This window comes from Somniosus microcephalus, chromosome 17, assembly GCF_052327205.1.
Source record: "Somniosus microcephalus isolate GS21.2 chromosome 17, FLI_Smic_1.0, whole genome shotgun sequence".
Lineage (NCBI taxonomy): Eukaryota > Metazoa > Chordata > Chondrichthyes > Squaliformes > Somniosidae > Somniosus > Somniosus microcephalus.
In genome coordinates this window covers 8,927,308-8,948,995 of record NC_141003.1, presented here as the reverse complement: position 1 = coordinate 8,948,995, position 21,688 = coordinate 8,927,308, and the positions used below count along the sequence as shown (strand labels likewise).

At 45.8% G+C, this 21,688-nt stretch overlaps 1 protein-coding gene across 4 annotated transcripts in view; it reads right to left on the bottom strand.

Annotated features, from left to right (window-relative positions):
- cfap54 (cilia and flagella associated 54) overlaps window positions 1–21,688 on the bottom strand; it is an 859,633-nt gene that overhangs the window by 807,214 nt on the left and 30,731 nt on the right. For all 4 annotated transcript variants that reach the window (XM_086009903.1, XM_086009902.1, XM_086009901.1 and 1 more), the window contains 2 exons: window positions 9,229–9,400; window positions 295–353 (listed from right to left, as the gene is read on the bottom strand). In XM_086009903.1, coding sequence (XP_085866029.1) covers window positions 295–353; window positions 9,229–9,400 — 231 coding nt within the window. The remainder of the gene's footprint in view (window positions 1–294; window positions 354–9,228; window positions 9,401–21,688) is intronic.

Here is a 21,688-nt window from a genome sequence, read left to right as displayed (position 1 = left end):
CAAGTTGTTGTTGTGGTCATTGTTACTATAGAGAGAGAATCAAAAGATACACACGGAATAGTGAGAGTGTTTTTGGTCATTTACTGTGAAGGATAAACCTGTCGCAGGAGCACAGCGCAAGTGAAGCTGGGCCTACTTAGTATAAAAATTAAATCAATTTGCTAGAAAGCTTCAGGATTTTACTCCAGCAACATTTTGTATGTTCATCCCTGATTGACACAATCTACTACATTACCAAGCAGTCACCGCAGTGAGAACTGTAGAAGAGCAAATTTAATATGCTTGTTGCTTTACCTTAGCATAAAGTGCTAAAACCATCAAATGCCTACAGATGGTGTAAATGTAAGTCGTACCTAAAAACACACAGAAGCACATTAATGCATTTCCAACCAATAATTGAAAAGATAAATTTAAAAACACAGGTACTTTCTGTTTTTTCTTAAAAGCAACTAAAGTCTATTTAGAAAAATCGGAAGAAGCTATTGATTGATTTAAAAAATCTAATTATTTTGTCTTCTGCAAAATATAAATTCCAATTTTAAGTGACTGTAAGGAAACACTACATGGATTCTCAGATTATCTGTTATTTACATGAACAACACAGAGGTAATTTTATAAAATTGTGCTCCCGACAAATTAAAAGATACTATGATTCTCCGAAGTTCACAAACAGTGTTTTAAACCATTGATTTGAACACTGTGGAGGCAGACACTCAGGAGTGTCAGTAAGTACAGAGCTGGGTTCACAATAAAGCAGCTGTGATGGCCATTTTGGAGCCGGAATGGCCCAAGGGCAATGGCAGCAGCAGGTCTCAAAATACCCAACGGGGGAAAATGGTAGTGTTGCTGTTCCAGCAAACCTGTAAAAATGGGAAACATTTAAAAACTTAAATTTAAAAACAAACTTTAAAAGGAGAATCATTCCTTATCTGCTTCTTACTTACCTCTGTCAAAATGGCTAACACACTGAAAGCTGAAAAACTTTAAAAATTGCTCCACTGTGACAACTAGTGGTCAGATCCTGCAGCAGCATGCAAACTCATTGCAGTTCTTAAAGTATTCCAGCATCACAGACTGTCACAATACTGGGAAATCCTATTGAAATATGACACGGCAGGTGTCACCACATGTGACAGAGGTGTGGAGACAACTAACATTGAAATGGCCCAAGGAATGCTTACTGATGACAGAACATGCCTGTTTTAAAATATATATTGGTTGCTGAAGATCCATCATTTGGGGAACCCTCCGCAGGGTGGTACTCTAATACAGGGAGCCGGCTGGAGGAAGGTTGCTAGTTCTGCAAATTAGCAACCAATCTGCTCTGTTAACTGTGTCTCGCCAAATGCTTTAATTGTATACAATCATCTCACATCAATGTGTGTCAGTCATGTGAGCCAATGACTAGTGGTTCCCAACAACAGATGACTCTGCACCACTGCCTGGTGTCCCTTTACCTGCATTGGTGCAAAGCCCCATCAATCGCACAATGAGCAATCAACATGGCTGCATGCTTATCACAGAATCATACAGGACAGAAAGAGGCCATTCAGTCCACAATGTCTGTGGCGGCTCTTTGAAAGAGCCACTTAATCCTACTCCACTGATCTTTCCCCATAGCCCTGCAACTTTTTCCTTTTCAAGTATTTATCTAATTCCATTTTGAAAGTGACTACTGAATCTGCTTCCACCACCCTTTCAGGCAGTGCATTCCAGATCATAACTTGCTGCATAAAAAAATGTCTTAGCTTCCCCTGCTGGTTCTTTAGCCAATTATCTTAAATCTGTGACCTCTGGTTATGGACCCACCTGCCAGTGCAAACAGTTTCTCCCCATCTACTCTATTAAAATCCCTCATAATTTTGAACGCCTCTATTAAATCTCCCCTTAACTTTCCCAGCTCTAAGGAAAACCATCTCATCTCTAGTCTCTCCACATAACTGAAGTCCCTCATCCCTGCAACCATTCAAATAAATCTCATCTGCACCTTCTTCAATGCCTTGACATCCTTCCTAAAGTCCAGGGGCTGGATTTTCTGAATGGGAAGCTTTTGGAAGCGGGACTGCTGCTTGCCGGGTTTCAATCCCGCCTCCATCAGCTTCTGGCCAACCAGTGGGAATTTCCCCTGATTGACCTGGTTAAGCCTGCCCGGTGGGCTCAGCAGGCCAATTAGGGAGAAGTCAGTGACAGAGCACATCAACGTATGACGTGTCATCTGTCAAGAACTTTTGAAAGAAGAAATGTCATCGCTTGATAGCTCTGTGAAGCTATCACTGACAGTCTGTGTAGTTTGACGAGCCCTTGTGTTCAGGACTCATCAAACCTTTCTACTTTGCAGAAATCAGCTGGCTGTTGGATCGGAGGTTGCAACAGTCAGTCTGTGATCTCTACAATGGAGATGTTGGGGACTCCGGCTCCACAGCGGCTGAAGGTAGAAACAAAGGTAAGTTAACATTTTATAACACTTTACACTCACCTCACATACTTACCACTCCACACTTGCATCCATCACTCACCTCTACGTCTCACTTTCAGACCCCTCCGACCCCCGCAGACCTCCAACTCAGCTCCTACACCCCGGCGGGGTTCCACCAAGTCGGGAAGCCCGAACTTCAGCACAAAAAATGGGGATAATTCTATTTTCTGCCTGTTAACTGCCTGTTAACAGGCAGTTAATAGGCTTTAATCACTTCCCGCCTTCAAGGAGATGGGACCCGGGGCCAGATGGCTTCCCGCCTCCTGGTAAGAGGGCACGGAGGCGGAAAGCCACCCGCCCCCAAATTCTGCAACTTTCCCGGCAGTCCCGCCTCTATACCCGCCTCCTCGGGGCTGAGAAAATCCAGCCCCTCAGGTCATTAATATACATGAAAAAGAGCAGTGCTCCAAATACCGATCCCTGGGCATCACCCGTGTACACTTCCATTCAGTCAGAAAAACAACCGCTCAACACTACTCTCTGCTTTTTGTCTCTTAGCCAATTTTGTATCCATGCTGCCTTTAATCCTAAGGGCTTCAATTTTGCCACTAAGTCAATTATTTGGCACTTCATCCAACCACTTTTGTAAGTCTATATACAGAACAATAACTGCATTACCTTCATCAACCCTCGTCGTTATTTCATCAAAGAACTCAATCAAGTTTATCAGGCATTATTTGCCTTTAATAATTGCATGTTAGCTGTCATTTATTAAACCATATTCTTCCAAGTGACAATTAATTTTATCCCAGATTATGGTCTCCAGAAATTTCCCTACCACCTACGTTAGGCTGACTGGTCTGTAGTTGCCAGCAATGTTCCTATTAAGGTGCGCGTGTGTGCAAGCGCGGCTGTGCAGTAATCTGAAAGGTCCCGCGCAGGCCGCTTACCGGCTTTTACAGTGTAAATACTGCACATGTGCAGAAATGTAAAGGGTCCGCGCATTAAAAGAAACAGGTCACGCAGAACAAAGTGCAGCTTACAAGGAACATTGGTTTCCAGGTTTATCCCTCTGCCCTTTTTTGAACAGGGTTGTAACATTTGCAACATTCTGTTGTGTATGTACCTTTAAGGGAATAACTGGTCTTAGACTGCAGTACTGGCAGTGACGACCCCTGTATAAAAGGCCCTAGCAGGCTTCTGTAGTTTCAGTTTCCAGTTTGTCTCCATTCAGTAAAGACCTGTTATAATCAACTCCTGCAGTCTGTGTCTCAATTATACACGGACATAATACTGGCGACGAGCAGATACGAACTTACCTACAGTCTGCACCACCTCATGGGGATCCATCCCTGAAGCAAAGTTATCGGAGGTCGAGGCCAGAAGGAAGAAAGAAACAGTAGAAATGGGCGTCGACCGTGGGCATCCGCCTCTGAGTCAGCGGAGTTGAAGATTTGCAGGAGAGGCTGTCGAAAGCAGGGTATGGTTATCCTGTCGATTGTGCTTCAGCTAATCGGGCTGGTGGCAGGAACACCTAAATCCTGCACCGCTGCTGATAGCAGAAAGATTTAAATTCCACAGGAGAAATCAGCATGAAGATGAGAGCAATGCTAATTACCTTACGGAACTACGCAAGCTATCAAAGCACTGCCAGTTCGGAGCAGGACTGGCAGATACCCTACGGGACAAATTTGTCTGTGGACTCCTGAGTGAAGGTACCCAGAAGAGGTTACCCTCAGAGAAAGAGCTGACGCTAGATAAGGCTTTCAGCGTGGCAGTATCGTACGAAGCAGCAGCAAGGGGAGCTGCGGAAATACAGCAAAAGCCACAGGAATACGGCACCCACGAAATGACACGGGGATTTGCAAAATGTTATCGCTGCGGCAGAACAACCCATGACCAGAAGGACTGCTGGTCCAAGGACAAAATATGCAGGCAATGCGGAAAGATGGGACACATTGCACGAGTTTGCAGGTCTGGGAAGAAGACCAACGACAACAAAAAGACTACTAAGGAACCGTACAGGAAAGTAAAAAAGATGACGGACAGTAGTTCCGAAGACCAGATGAACGATAGTGAATCCGGGAACAAGAGACTAAGCTGTCTCAAACTTCACAACGTAATCGCAAAAGAGGTTCACCAAACCATTTGGGTCACCCTCACGATAGCAGGGTCCCAAGTCAAAACAGAATTGGATACAGGATCAGCTCTAACCATCATGAATCGACGAGACTACGAGTGGCTATTCTCACACATACCCTTGAAAGAGACATCCATTGTCTTGAAGACGTATACGGGGCAAAAAGTATACCCCAGAGGAAAAATAAAGGTGCCTGTCGAATACAACGGCAAGGAAATACAGAAATTGTATCTCTACATACTGCAAGATGGTGGACCACCTTTATTGGGAAGTGAATGGATCAGAAAGATAAGTTTAGACTGGCACTCCATTCAGGCACTGACGGTGGCTGGTAAAAAGGATGACGACGTCACTCCTGGACGATTGTCAACAATCTTAGCTAACGCCAAAGAGGTATATCAACAAGAACTGGGCACTCTTAAAGGCGTAACCGCCTCGATAAAAATAGAAGAGAATGCAATTCCCAAGTTTTTCAAAGCAAGACCGGTACCATATGCAATTCGCCCAGCCGTCGAGGCAGAGCTGGTGAATCTGGAGAATGCAGGCGTGTTATCTAAGGTAGACTGGAGCAAATGGGCGACACCCATCGTTCCTGTCATGAAGAAAACGTTAAACAATAAGTCTGAGGAGCCAAGGAAGGTTCGCATCTGTGGGGACTTCAAGGTGATGGTGAACCCAGTCCTTCACACAGTACAATATCCTCTTCCAAGGATAGAGGATATCTTCGCCTCACTATCTGGAGGGAAGCGTTATACAAAAATTAACCTAGCACAAGCATATTTGCAGATGGAGGTTGAAGAATCCTCTAGGAAGTATCTCACGATAAACACTCACAATGGTCTTTACCAGTATAATCGACTGGTATTCGGAGTAGCATCAGCTCCGGCGATATGGCAAAGAGCGATGGAACAAGTCCTGCAAGGGATTCCGGGGACTCAATGTTACTTGGACGATATCCTCGTGACAGGTGAAGATGACAGTGAACACCTTGCCAACCTAGAGCAGGTGCTCACTAGACTACGTGAACATGGGCTACGAGCCAATCACCCCAAGTGCGAGTTTTTTAAGAAACAGATATCGTATTGTGGCCACGTGATTGATGAAGAGGGGTTACATAAGTCCCCTGACAAAATTGAAGCGGTAGTTAAGGCTCCAGCGCCTGAAAATGTGTCACAACTGAGGTCATTCCTCGGTTTGGTGAATTACTACCATAAGTTTTTGCCAAATTTGTCCACAATTCTGCACCCACTGAACGCCCTACTACAAACGGGAGTAGCATGGAAATGGAGCGATGAATGTAAGCGGGCATTTCAGAAGAGTAAGGACCTAATCACTTCAAGAGAAGTATTGGCTCACTACAACCCATCACTACCGATAAGACTGGCGTGTGATGCGTCTCCCTACGGCATTGGGGCGGTACTGTCACATAAATTCCTTGATGGTTCAGAGAGGCCGATAGCTTTTGCGTCACGCTCGTTAACTTCAGCCGAGCGTAACTACGCCCAGATTGACAGAGAGGCCCTCAGCCTGGTGTGGGGGGTGAAGAAGTTCAATCACTACCTGCACGGTCAAAAATTTACTCTACTAACTGATCATCAACCTCGTCTCCATTTTCAACCCTCAGAAGGGCGTACCGATAATGACAGCACAACGGCTACAGAGGTGGTCCCTTTTCCTAGGGGCACACCAATATGACATCGAGTACAAAGGAACTAAACAGCATGGGAATGCTGATGGATTATCGCGCCTACCGTTGCCGACGGTGGAAGAAGAACTGGCAGTGGATCCAGTGGAGATATTCCACTTGACCACAGTCGAATGTCTCCCTGTGACGAATGCAAACATAGAAAAGGAAACACGAAATGACCCGACACTCTCCTGGGTCTATGATTTAACGGTGAAGGGATGGCCAGCACATGGTGAACCACTGTTGCCAGCATTCTCGCCGAGAAGAGAACAGCTGTCAGTGTGCAGAGGAACCTTGATGTGTGGATCCAGAGTAGTAATTCCACCCAAATTGAAGGATAGAGTGCTCAATGAGCTTCATGAGGGTCATCTGGGAGGGGTAAAAATGAAGAACTTAGCCAGAGCGTTTGTGTGGTGGCCGGGAATCGATAGAGAAATCGAAGAGATGACCAAGAGCTGTACAGGATGCCAGAAGGTCCAAGACGCCCACCACAAGCCCCTCTACATCCATGGGAGTGGCCCTCATCTCCATGGCAAAGGGTGCACATTGATTTTGCTGGTCCATTTATGGACTCGATGTTTTTAATTGCGGTGGATGCACATTCAAAGTGGCCAGAGATAATAAAAATGTCCTCAACCACCACAAAAAAAACTATCACAGTCTTACGAACCATATTCACCAGGAATGGGCTGCCTGAACAGATTTGCTCCGACAATGGACCACAGTTTGTGTCTGAAGAGTTCCGGAGGTTCTTAAAGAACAATGGTGTTAAGCATTACACATCCACCCCATATCATCCAGCCACTAATGGATTGGCCGAGAGGTTCGTTCAAACATTCAAGAAGGCTATCAAGGCAATGTGTAATGAAGATATACCCCTACAACACAAGGTGGATAACTACTTGTTTGCCTACCGGAAGGCGACACATGCGGTTACCAACCAAACTCCAGCCATGATGTTCTTCAATCGGAGACTACGATGCCCCTTGGACTTGGTTAAGCCAAACATCAGGAGAGATGTGGAGAACAGGCAGTTTCAGAATATGAATGAAAGGCCGACCAGGAGTTTCAAGATAGGTCAACCAGTTTTGGCCCGGGACTACCGCACAGAGAAATGGCAGCCAGGAACGATCTGTACACGGCAAGGACCTCTAATGTATACCGTGGACGTTGGAGAGAGCATTGTAAGACGCCATGCTGACCAGATTCTACAGTCACTGGAAAACGTCAACTCCACACCACGATCTGATACACCTGGCGATGAAACCGAAGTACCAATTGCATCTACCGCAGAATCGGTGATATTGGAAGCAGACGAACCAAACAATGACATTGATCCCGACTCAACCTTGCCAGAAGAACCTGATACCCCAAAGAGGCGTTATCCAGACAGAATCAGGAAGCCTCCTCAAAGACTGAACTTATAATTGCTTAACTTCAACCAATGTATCTAGCAACCGTAATTGTAATTGTAATTAGTTATTATTTAGTTGTTAAATGAATGTTATGTACTGTTTATCTAAAAGGGGAGGAATTGTTGTGTATGTACCTTTAAGGGAATAACTGGTCTTAGGCTGCAGTACCGGCAGTGACCAACCCTGTATAAAAGGCCCTAGCAGGCTTCTGTAGTTTCAGTTTCCAGTTTGTCTCCATTCAGTAAAGACCTGTTATAATCAACTCCTGCAGTCCGTGTCTCAATTATACACGGACATAATACATTCCAATCCTCCACTCCCATATCTAAGGAGGATTGAAAGATTGCAGCCAAAGTCTCTGCTATTCCCACCCTTACTTCCCTCAGCAACCTAGGATGCATCCCATCCAGATTGGATGACTTTTCTAATTTGAGCGCTGCCAACCTTTTAAGTACCTCCACTTTATCTATTTTCACAGAATCCCCACAATGCAGATAGAGGCCATTTCGGCCCATCGAGCCTGCACCGACACATATCCCACCCGATCCCCGTAACCCCTACACCAACACATATCCCACCCTATCCCCGTAACCCCACGTATTTAATCCCCCTAACACTAAGGGTCAATTTATCATAGCCAATCAACCTAACCCGCACATCTTTGGACTGTGGGAGGAAACCGGAGCACCCGGAGGAAACCCACGCAAACACGGGGAGAATGTGCAAACTCCACACAGACAGTCGCCCGAGGCTGGATTCGAACCCGGGTCCCTGGCGCTGTGAGGCAACAGTGCTAACCACTATGCCACCGTGCTGCCCTTTCCAGTTTCTGTACCCACTCCTCCTTCACTGACATTGGCGGTATCCTCTTCTTTTGTGAAGACAGATGCAAACTACTCGTTCAATACCTCAGCCATGCCCTGTTTCCACAAAAAGATTTCCTTTTTTGTCCCTAATTGGCCCCACCCTTCCTTTAACTATCTATTTACTCTTTATATGCTTATAAAATACTTTAGTATTCCCTTTTAAGCTAACCACTAATCATTTCTCATATGCTCTCTTTGCCCCTCTTATTTCCTTTCACAGTTCTCCTCTGCACTTTCTGTATACTGCTTGAATCAGTAGCCAATGAGATTACTCGAACCATCATGTACAGAACAATCATGTGCTTACTATAGGTCAAAAGAGACACACCAATTAATGTTTTTATTGTTACGGTAGACATAAGGGTCAATCATCAGAGCATGTGTTGCCAAGAGAGAGTCTCAGCTCCTAGCTGTGCATCGTGGAAATTTCAGGCAGCATGCCTGTAATTTCCCAATATGTGCAGCGGATGGGTGAGACACCCTGCCAACCCCACAAACTCAGAAAACCAGCTCTATAGATAATTCAGCTAAATACAAGAAGAAAAAAAGAAAAAATCATACTTGACTTGTAACTGTGGTATTCGGACATTCTAACAGAAAGATAATTCTGACTTCTGAATAATCAAACGAACAGCCAATAAATCTGTTTTAATGGTATAAATTTGATATAGGTTTTGAAAATCAAGAAAAACACAATACAATACCATTGAAAATAATCCAGCAAAGATGTTCTTTGGGCAAGGCCACTTGCATAATAAGTCGAAGGAATTTAAGAATGCTCGTGCACTTCCTCTGTGACTCCAGATTCAGCAGTTTTGGATCAGCCTCTTTCACCATTTGGTAACTGCAAATGCTGTTCATTTGCAACACATGAAGCTACAGAGCAGCAAACAGAATAAGTTATAATTAATTTCTGAAAAGGCTACATATAATAGAATAATTCACTTAAAGGAATACTGTCAATTCAACCTTCATTCCCCTTGTGTTCCTGAATATAATGAAAAATACTCATCTTGTAATGCTAGAGTATAAAATGTGTGTATTTAAAAATCTCACTTGGTAACAAATAACATGTGCCCAGTTTCAATATGAATGAGTTGCCAGAAGAGCTTATTTACCCATTACCTGTAATTATCTGATTGATTGATTTATTTAATGCTACTTATCCAGTAATTGCCCGATTTACTCAATACTGCTATTATATGGATCTTTAGGAGAGACAGTAGCTATTTTATCCTCTACCAACTGTTTCCAAAACCACTTGAACAAGTGGCCTAGTGTTTTTTGAGCAGATATCAAATTCATCTTCAAATGCCACCAAATCTAAAATCTGAGTGCCATAACATGAAGGATATTTGTGAGGGCTTCAATTACATTATCCAATTATTTGTAGAGAAGTAACAATTGTCAAAAGACCACTGTCTTCATCAAAAAGTGTTAGAGAAACCTTTTCCTATTGGGGGAAAAGAAAGCAAAAGAACCACACGTCATTTTTACCATGATGCCAGCACATACAAGTGACACAATGGGCTTGATTTTGCCATTGGTGGCGGGTTGGGTGCGGGTCAGGTGGTTGGCGGGTCCCGATCCCGCCTCCGCTGTCAGACGGGAAAAAAATTGCGATTTTGCCCTAATTCGGCAATTGGTTCCCAGCGTGTGCAAACCCCTGGCCCAATTAGTTTTTTGGGCCTGAAACTCGCCTCTGATGATATCATTTCTCCAGCTGCATTTAAGGGCTCCAAGCAGCCTCAGTTCATTTTGTGCCTAAACGCTTCTGTTTGCTTCTGTTCAAAATAGTTTTTGGAGCTAGTGCAATGTCGACTTCAAGGCTCACTCTATGCTCTGATGGAGGGAGCCAGAACACAAAAGGAGGTGCTCTTTCCATCCTCTGAGAGGAAAAAACCTCCTCAGCAGACCAAAGCTGTGTGGCTGCAAGTTGCCCAGGAGATCAGTTCCAGATCGATGTGTAGCAGAACCTGGCTGCAGTGCCGAAAAAGGTTCACTGACCTTGTCCGAACAGGCAAAGTGAGTATAGAATCACCTTAACCCTCATTGTGCCCATCTCCTCTCAGCACCAGCACTCTGGATTGTCAACCTACTCCTACACATCCCACTTTACCCTTACATCCCTTGCACCCTTAACCATTCCCTCTCTCTCTATGTGTATAATCACTTAACTATTCATCTATGCTGCCCTCACACTCCCTATCACAGTTATGCTATGACAACAACTAACAACACACAGGGAGGGCCCTTAGTCTTGGCACATCACTTCATCTTTGTCTCCTTCTAAGCATCTATGCTATGGATTATCTACACTCACTCCATCATTCTCACTCAAACTCCACTTGTGTCCCTCATTGCAGGAAAAGAGAGCCCACAATAAGAGGGAAAGGGCGAAGACCGGAGGAGGGCCAGCCTCATTAGCCTATCTTACCAGCGCAGAGGAGACAGCTGTGGAGATCGTTGGTGCCGAGGAGGATGTGGAAGTGGGGGACGGACAGACGGGCACATCAGAGCAAGCTGGTGACAGAATAGTTTTGCATCTCTCTCGTTGACATTGCATGATTGACTGATATGGCTTCTGATGCTCAAATAGATTGACTTATGATCATCTGCACTATTCAACGTGCATGCTACGTTTATATTACATGTCTAACTCATGCCTTTACTCCCCCACAAGACCATTGACAGCCCCCCTCCCCACTGTCCAGGAGGAAGACGCTGAGCCGGAAGACTCCACAGAGGAACCTGCAACCTCTGAGGGCGCAGCGTCAGCAGAATTAAGCGCACCCAGCACCAGCGCGGATATGCACACCTCGGTGGGACCTTCGGGACGTATAGTCTTGTGAGCTGTGATAAACCAGGTGACAAGTGAGCATCAGCAGATGGTGGAGATAGGGCAGCAGTGGAGAGTCCTCGTCGGAGGCCGCAGGGCACTCCCAGCTCTGCTCAGCTGCATGTCGACCCTTTGCCTTCGGGTCCATCCAGAAGGAGAGCGGTGCTGGAACTCCAGGAACAGGTGCAGGAGTCTCTGGCAGGTTTTGTCTCCAGGGTCACTGCAAGTGTGGAGCGGATGGAGGAGTCCAACATCTAACATGAGCAGAGCCTTTGTGGAAGCATTGGCGAATGAACACCTCACCGTGGAAAGGATGGTTACCTCCGTGGAAAGGATGGCTACAGTAGAGGAGAGGATGGCTACGGCCGAGGAGAGGATGGCTATGGCCATGGAGAAGCTAAGTCACCAGAGTGTGGAAAACATGGTGAATGTTCAGAATAGATTGACACCTCTGGAGGAGCGATGGACAGTTATTGATCAGAGAAACCAGACCTTCATGGAAGTCCTCTGGAGTAGGACTGACAGTACAGAAATGGGTCCTCATGGCCCCCCTGATGTGCAGCAAGGTGCAGTCAAGCCACTTGCTAGCTTAGAAGTGGAGCTGACCCATGAGAGGGATGTTGGTGGCAGAGAACAAGGAAGGGGGTCTCCTCTCCAAGCGCTCACACTCCCATGTCACTGTGGAGCCATCGGTCAGAGCCCCACCAGAGTCCTCACCCAGCTGAGATAGGCGTCTCAGCCCCTGCACAGCTGCAGGAGGAGCAGACTGTTGGTGAGCCCTCACAGGCTCGCAACCCCAGAGGACACCCGTCAAAGGTTTCGAAGCAGGAGCAGCATGAGAGTGAGCAAGGGGTCTCCACATCTGCTGAAGCCACATGGGGAAGCACCACGTAGGAGCACGCGTAAGAGGAAAATAAAGCACAAGTAGTCACAATGGTGTTCTGTTCTATTTAATTGTTAAATGCCATCCTTTAGTCAATGAATTAAAATGAAGTGATGGCAAACTGTCGAAGTCCTGGACTCTGTCATTTCGGAAATGGAAGTTCCACATTGAGGGCACAGGGCGAATTGTATTTGTCATGATGATGGTCAGAGTGATAGAAAGCCACAAGTTCCTGTCCATTGTCTATGGTGTGGTAAGAAGGTGCCAGACACATGTGTTTAAATGGACAACTTAAGCAAATCTGGCCAAGATGAGTGCATCCCTTGCATCCCAGGCAGCAACGTGCTCACGTGCTGCTGCAGCTGGTTCATGCGCATCCGTAAGGTCTTTGTTCTCGTTCTCCTCCTCTTCCTCATCATCCTCCTCCTCCTCCTCTGAGGAGGAGGAGGAGGCTATGCGCTGAGCCACTTGTTCCTCAGGCAGCTGAAAGTCACGATGCTGTGCAATGTTGTGCAGTGCACAGCAAACCACGACGATTCTGGAGACCCTGGCTGCTGAGTACTGCAGGGCTCCACCTGATTTGTCAAGGCATCTGAATCGCATCTTCAGCAAGCCGATGGTTTGCTCGATGATGGATCTGGTCAAAATGTGGCTGGAGTTGTAGCGCTCCTCAGCTTCGTTGGATGGTCTCCTGACCGGTGTCATTAGCCACGTCTTCAGGGGCTAGCCCTTGTCTCCAAGTAGCCATCTGCAAAGTTGCTTTGGCGGACTGAAGAGTGGAGGCACACTAGACTGCCGCAGGATGAACGAGTCATAGCAACTGCCAGGGTACTTGGCGCAAACATGCAAAATGTCCTTCTTGTGGTTACACACCAGCTGCACGTTGAGGGAGTGGAAGCCCTTGCGGTTGACAAAAAGAGCTGGGTTGTGACGGGGTGCCTTAAGGGCCACATGTGTGCAATCGATGACGCCCTGCACCCTTGGAAAGCCTGCCATATTTGCAAAGCCAACCGCATGCACGGTTATACTTGCTTAATCCGTGGAGAAGTGTATGTAATTGTGTGCCTTTGCAAAGAGGGCATCGGTAACCTGCGTGATGCAAGTGTGTGCAGCCGACTGGGAGATGCCGCTGATGATCCCTGGAAGGAGCCTGTAGCAAAAAAGTTGAGTGCAGTGGTGACTTTGATAGCCACAGGTAAGGGGTGTCCACCCGCTCCTCTGGGCTCCAGGTGTTGGTGCGGCTTTGCGCAGGTGTCACCGACTACCTCTCACAAAAGTCTCAGCCTCCTTTGGCACTGCTGTTCAGTCATATTGAGGAAGCTCATCCTCATCCTGTAAACCCTGTTTTGGGGGTATCTCCTGCGGTGACGTGCTTCCCTGCGCTGGTGGCTTCTACCCTGTGCACCATCAGGTGGGTGAGCAGCAGGTTGGCGGTCCTGTTGTTGCTGCTGTTGTGCCTGGTTCTGCTGCTGCCGTGGCTGCTCATCCTCCGAATCTGAGGACCAGGATGAAAGGAAATAAATGGTTCCCATGCTGCTAGTAGATATCTCCGCTGAGGAAGCGCTCAGTCAATGTGGGGAGAGGGTTTTCCCAGGAGGTCACAGTGGAGATGGCTCTCAGCTTCACCACTTCCAAGATCAGTGGACCTGCAAAATGTTCTCCAAGATCTGAAAAACCAAAGTTCTGCCACCTGCAACTGATCCTTGTTGAGAGCTCTGTTTTTATGGTGGAGCTGCAGCTGTTAGGAAGCCAGCCACTTGTCAACCCGACAGGATTAGCTGGCGTATTTCAGGAGAGACGTGCAGCACGCTGGAAATGTAGCAAAATTTGAAAGGCCTCTCAAAATGGGATTACAGAGGTACTTAAGTGGTAGTTAAGTGCCTTAAGGGCCTATACCACCGCTGGAGGCGCGACTGAAACAGACTCAATATATATATAAATGATCTAGACAAGGGAACTAGATGTAATATCTCCAAGTTTGCAGACGACACAAAGCTGGGTGGGCGTGTGTGCTGTGAGGAGGATGCAGAGAAACTCCAGTATGATTTGGACAGGTTGGATGATTATACTGCATTTGCTATGCATCTACCCAATGTGGATAAATGTGAGGTTATCCACTTCGGTGGCAAAAACAGGAAGACAGATTATTATCTGAACGGCAATAGATTGGGAAAAGGGGAAGTGCAACGAGACCTGGGTGTCCTTGTGCACCAGTCGCTGAAGGTAAGCATGCAGGTGCAGCAGGCGGTTAAGAAGGCAAATGGTATGCTGGGCTTCATAGCGAGAGGATTTGAGTACAGGAGCAAGGATGTCTTGCTGCAGTTGTACAGGGCCTTGGTGAGACCACACCTTGAGTATTGTATGCAGTTTTGGTCGCCTTATCTGAGGAAGGATGTTCTTGCCATGGAGGGAGTGCAGCGAAGATTCACCAAACTGATAGCTGGGATGGCAGGAATGACGTATGAGGAGAGATTGGGTCGATTAGGCTTATATTAACTAGAGTTTAGAAGAATAAGAGGGGATCTCATTGAAACTTATAAAATTCTAACAGGACTAGACAGACTAGATGCAGGAAGGATGTTCCCGATGGCGGGGGAGTCCAGAACCAGGGGTCACAGTCTAAGGATAAGGGGTAAGCCATTTAGGACTGAGATGATGAGGAATTTCTTCACCCAGAGAGTGGTGAACCTGTGGAATTCTCTGCCACACAGGGCAGTTGAGGCCAATTCATTAAATATATTCAAGAAGGAGTTGGATATATTTCTTGAGGCTAAAGGGATCAAGGGATATGGGGAGAAAGCAGGGACAGGGTATTGAATTTGGATGATCAGCCATGATCTCATTAAATGGCGGAGCGGGCTCGAGGGGCCGAATGGCCAACTCCTGCTCCTATCTTCTATGTTTCTATGACTCTGCAAGCTCGCCTCTGGCAAAGTTGCGCGGAGGCGGGTAGACGGCGGGATCGGAACCTGCCGTCATTTTTTCCAAATTTTCCCATCAGTCCCGCCTCCAAACCCGCGTCCTCAGGGCTGGTAAAATCCAGCCCATAGATTTGCTCCTACTTGACTTCTATAATTGAATCACATGCTTGTAAAAGAAAAGTACTTCAAACTTTTTTCATAAAAACAAGTGTCCCCATAACAGTATGTATACCGATCATGATTGGTAGTAACATGGTCTACACAAAAATTACAGAAATTCACCTCCAATATTATCAGGTTTATAATGAGGATATATAAATTGGTCAATTTAGGTGTGTGGCAACTGGCAACAGCAGTGTAGGATGCTGTGCAAAACTACTCAATCCTGCTAATCTTAGTTCATCTATATATTTTTTTTAACTGTCACAAAAGTCACATTGCCTGAATAAACCAGTCTTAATTCAACATTGTTTTTCTGCTCAAAAAAAGTAAATTATCCAGTCGTTTCAGTTAAGCAATTTTAATGAAACAGCACACCAAAGCACTAACTGAACATTAAAAAACATGAAAGCAACTACTGAAATACAAATGATTGAACACTATACAAACTGCACAATGTAAAGTTCAGTCACTTTGAAAAATACTTAGGCCCAAAAGTTCCCAACCATACCGCCATGAGCTACCGCTGCAATCCTGGCAAAAATTGGTGGCGCAGGACTCAGCGGCCGCCATTTTGGTAAGGGCCTCAGTGTTGCCGACAGCAGCGCCGGCCCTGGAGATGCAAATATGGAGAGTGCGACGTTAGTTGGCGTGTAACGCCGACTTAACATCACCACTGCGAACTTGGACCTTGGCGCCGAGTTCAGCGAATGGTTCTAAGCACGCTCTGAAAGGCGAGCATGCAGCAGACTGACAAGATGCTGTGAGCACTTCTTAAAGGGACACACACATCTTTCAGGTAAGTTTGCATTTAAGTTTTTGGACTGGATTTTTTATATTTTATTGAAGTAATGGCTTGGTGCAATACATGTTAAAAGTTTTTTTTTTTTTTTTTTTATAAAGTGTGCTGGGAGTGCTGCTTGACGCTTGCAAGGTCTCGGAGGGTAAAGGAAGGCCTCTGAGCAGGCAGAAAATGCTGCAAATACTCAGCAGATCAGGCAGCATCTGTGGAGAGAGAAACAGAGTTCACGTCTCAGGTCGAGATGCTGCCTGACCTGCTGAGTATTTCCAGCACTTTCTGCTTTTATTTCAGATTTACAGCATCCGCTCGCAATGGGAAGAGGAAGACGCAGAAGAGAAGGAAGCAGAAGAGGAGGAAGCAGAAGAGGAGGAAGCAGAAGGAAGGATACAACCCAGACAGCCCCTTTCTGGCCACGATATCCGGGATGGAATCATCCGCCTGCAATACCAGTGGCCATAACCCCAATTCCCCTTTCAACATTTGGCCAACACCTTAGCTTCCCTCTGATACTGACCATCACAGCGTTCTCTTGGCCACAATGCTAAAATAAAAGCCACCACACAAAGCAAACTTTCCAATCCAACTTTATACATTTATCCATCCAATATGACATCAAGAAATCAACTCATCGCCCTTATGCATTCCCTTAGTGACTGTCTTGTGTCCCTTTGCCTATCCTACTGATGTCACACAGTGCTCCCCCAGTGGCTGCAGCATGGCTGGTGAAAGGCTGCTGACTTTCAGTGGGGGACACTGCAAATGGCCTTGCTGGTCAATCTTGAGGATCTGATGGCATGTATTCGAGTGTTTTTTTTATTATTATTTTTATTCTTCACTCTCCCTCTTCTTGGTCAACCATAATCTGGGCAGGCTGCATTTTTTGTGTGTGTGAAATGAGGAAGGTACAAGCCTGGAGTGGAGTTGTGGTGAGGGGAGGGCGGGAAAGCAAGAGATGCTTACGAGAAGGAGGATACCAGCATCTTTTATCCTTTCAGCCCCACCACTGGCCAAGAGCTCAGCCATGCCACTGCCAAGAATGGCCAGCACCGTCTCCTCCAATGGGGTGCGGTGAAGTTAGGAATGGGAGGTGTGCCTCATGTTTGGTACAGATTGTTGTTAGGTGAGTGATTGTGGGGGGTGGGGAGTTGTGCATTGAGAAGTATGTGAGGCTAGTGGTGCAGTTGGTAGGAGATGGCTTTTGAAGATGCATTCACTGACCTTGACCACTGGTCTGAGGTCATGAAGCTTCTTTGGGCACTGGAGCCATGTCGTGTGGGGCGACACTGCTGGCAGTGATGGTCTCAGTTATCTGGTCCCACATCATTCTTTCTGGAGGGCCTCCTGGTCCCTGTGGGTAGAGGACCTTTCTTGCAGTGTTGACTCCCTGCACAAAGCTGGAGTGCTGCATGCGAGACCCTGGGTGCCCCTTCCCTGGCTTGCTGAGCCATTTGTGTTAGTGCTGAAGCACTTCTCCTATTTTTTTTTTTTTAAGGTGTGGAAGGCAATTCAGCTTGAAGAGCAGAAGACTGCCATTTGGTAATTGTTTTTAACATCAATTTTTTTTCAGAAGTCAGTTGAGCTGTAAAACTGCCTATTTTTAAAAGATTTGTTTTTCATTTTAGAAGGCAGTTTCCCTTTAAGGGACCGAACAGCTTTCTGAAATGACAGGCTTACTTTAAGAGAAGGCTGTTCTTGCTGCAATGATGCTACGGCCATGCTACATTGGGCTTCCTGCCAGGACTAACGCCACAAAAACGTACTTGCATGGTATGTTTAGTGCTGGGCTAATGTTAATTAGCAACCAGCGCAAATTTACCGGTTCTGCCAGCGTCATCAATTTCGGCGGCTTTTAACTCTAGCCCATGGTGGCACCGACAGGTTTTTAGTGCTCTCCAATTTCTACGCCTCAGTGTCCGTGGTTTGTTCTCCACCAATACAAAATTGTCAATTCTATTTGGGCCAGAGCAAAGTCCCATCGGGACATCTGGCTAATTAGCTGCCTCCACAATCACACGCCATGGCTATGGTGGGGCTGGTTCCTCCATCTGCTCACTCAATTGGGCAATTTCTCCGCTGCTCCCACCAGCAGCAACACCCTCCCACACAGCATCAACAACATGTGTCAGTCAACAATCCAGACATCCTTATTAACACCAAAAATGGGTTTAAAACTCATGTCTGCTGGCAGTCACAACAGAGAATTTGATTGCTCAAAGAGATTAGCTGCATCAGAATCAACCATTGGTGCCTGTGTGGGTTCCTTGATCATGTCAGATGCAGCTGCTTCTTCTGTTGCTGGAACTAATTCAGTGCTGAAAGCAGCTGGTCGTGCATTCTGCTTTGAGCTCATCCCATGAAGAATGAATCATGTGGATTGCCCACAGAAGATCCAACATAAGTAGCACGTTAGCATCATGTGCACTACACACTTTATACAACAAACATTTGTTTAAATGCTGTTTCAAAGCATAAATCACACAAGCACTCATTTGGCTGGATCACGGAATTCACATTTAGTGGTAAATATGTTACATAGGATTACATAGGATATACGGCACAGAAACAGGCCATTCGGCCCAACCAGTCCATGCCGACGTTTATGCTCCACTCGAGCCTCCTCCCGTCTTTCCTCATCTAACTATCAGCATAACCCTCCATTCCCTTTTCCCTCATATGCTTGTCTATCCTCCCCTTAAATGCATCCATACTATTCACTGCAACCGCTCCCTGTGGTAGCGAGTTCCACATTCTCACCACTCTTTGGGTAAAGAAGTTTCTTCTGATGGATTTCTTGATGGCCTCTAGTTATGCTCTTCCCCACAAGTGGAAACATTCTCTCTGTATCCACTCTATCAAAACCTTTCATAAATTTAAAGACCTCTATTAGGTCACCCCTCAGCCTTCTCTTTTCAAGAGAAAAGAGACCCAGCCTGTTCATCCTTTCCTGATATGTATACCCTCGCATTTCTGTTATCATCCTTGTAAATCTTCTATGCACCCTCTCCAGTGCCTCGATATCCTTTTTAGAACATGGCAACCAGAACTATATGCAGTACTCTAAGTGTGGTCTAACCAAGGTTCGATACAGGTTTAGCATAACTTCCCTACTTTTCAATTCTATCCCTCTAGAAATAAACCCTACTGCTTGGTTTGCTAACCTGTGTCGCAACTTTTAGTGATTTGTGTATTTGTACTCCTGCATCCCTTTGTTCCTCCACCCATCTAGACTCACACCTCCAAGTGTTAAGTGGCCTCCTTATTCTTCCTACCAAAATGTACTACAGGAAACTTCGCGATATCCGGCACCGACGGGACCAAGCTGCTGCCGATCTATCAAAACTTCCGGATAGACCAGCGCTAATGTTGAAGGATATGGAGGTTGTCATCTCCGTATCTGACAACAAACACTGTTGCTTAGCAACAGCTTGTAAACACTCGGCCCGTACCTTGGAAGCGTCTCTGAAGCTGTTGCTTTCCAGAGCCTGACTGTTAAAAAAAAAAAAATATTTGCTAGAAGAAAAAAAAACTAACCAAAACGGCTGCTGATTTCTGCCGTTAGATCGAGGTTTCCGGACATACAACCTCCGGATAAACCAAAGTTTCCTGCACCTCATTTATCTCTGTTGAACTTCATTTGCCAATAATACGCCCATTCTGCAAGTTTATTAAAGTCCTCCTGTAACTTGTTGCAGTCCCCCTCAGTATTAACTATCCCGCCCAATTTGGCGTCATCCGCAAATTTAGAAATTGTGTTTTTGATTCCAGCAGTGGTCTCAGCACTGATCCTTGTGGAATGGCGACGGTAGCATAGTGGTATTGTCATTGGGCTAGTAATCCAAAGACGTTGAGTTCAATTCCCACCCCTAACTGCCCTCTGAAATAGCCTAGCAAGTCACTCAGTTGTAACAAACCGCTACGAGAAACAATACAAATGAAACTGGACGGACCACCCAGCATCGACCTTGCAAAGTCAGACACGGCTACGGCCCACCCAGCCCAGTTGACCATACAAATTCCTCCTGGTACAGGGAGCCATTCAAGTGGGGGGAGCAAAAAGAAATGTTGTAGTGATTGGGGACAGTATAGTGAGGGGGATAGATACTGTTCTCTGCAGCTGAAAGCATGAGTCCTGAAGGCTGTGTTGCCTGCCTGGTGCCAGGGTTCAGGACATCTCCTCTGGGCTGGAGAGAAATTTGGAGTGGGAGGGGAAAGATCCAGTTGTCATGGTCCACATAGGTAGGACAAAGAAAGAGGTTCTGCTGAGGGAGTATGAGCAGCTAGGGGCTAAAATAAAAAGCAGAACCACTAAGGTAATAATCTCTGGATTACTACCTCAGCCACGAGCGAATTAGCATTGGGTAAATAAGATCAGAGAAATAAACGAGTGGCTCAAAGATTGGTGTGGGAGAAATGGGTTTCGATTTGTGGGGCACTGGCACCAGTACTGGGATAAGAGGGAGCTGTTCCGTTTGGATGGGCTTCACTTGAACTATGCTGGGACTAGATTCCTGGCAAATCAAATAACTAGGGCTGTAGAGAGGGCTTTAAACTAAATAGGGGGGGGGGGGTCCAGTCCAGGTGAGCGGGAAAATAAAAAGCCAATGAGAAATGAGAAAGCAATAGAGCAGGCTAGAGATGGGGGAAATAATAACCAGAGTGTGACAGGAAGGGACAGAATTTTAAAAAAATAAGAGGGTAACAGAAAAAAAGGCCAAAACAAGGAAAACTGGTAAAAAGACAAAGTTAAAAGCTCTATATCTGAATGCACGCAGCATTTGTAACAAGGTAAATGAGTTGACGATACGAATGGGTATGATCTGATCGCCATTACAGAGACGTGGTTGCAAGGCGACCAGGGCTGGGAACTGAATATTCCAGGGTATATGATCATTCGGAAGGAGAGACAGAAAGGAAAGGGAGGTGGGGTGGCTTTGTTGGTAAAGGATGGGATCAGTGCAGTGATGAGAAGCGATATTGGCTCAGAAGATCAAGATGTAGAATCGGTTTGGGTGGAGATAAAAAATAATAAGGGGAAAAAGTCTCTGGTGGGTGTAGACTACAGGCCCCCGAACAGTAGCAATGCAGTTGGACAGAGTATAAATCAACAAATAATGGAGGGCTGTAAAAAAAGTACAGTAATAATCATGGGTGATTTTAATCTCCATATTGATTGGACAAATCAAATTGGCCATGGTAGCCTGGAGGAGGAGTTCATTGAGTGCATCCGGGATGGTTTCCTAGAACAGTATGTAATGGAACCAACCAGGGAGAAGGCTATCTTGGATCTGGTACTATGTAATGAGACAGAATTAATAAATGATCTCATAGTAAAGAATCCTCTAGGAAAGAGTGATCATAGCTTGGTTGAATTTCAAATTCAGTTGGAGGGTGAGAAATTTGTATCCCAAACCAGTGTCCTGATCTTAAACAAAAACAATTACAATGGCATGAGGGCAGAACTGGCTAAAGTGGATTGGAAAAACAAATTAAAGGGTAAGAAAGTTGAAATGCAGTGGCGGACATTTATAACTCTCAACAAAAATATATTCCAGCGAGAATG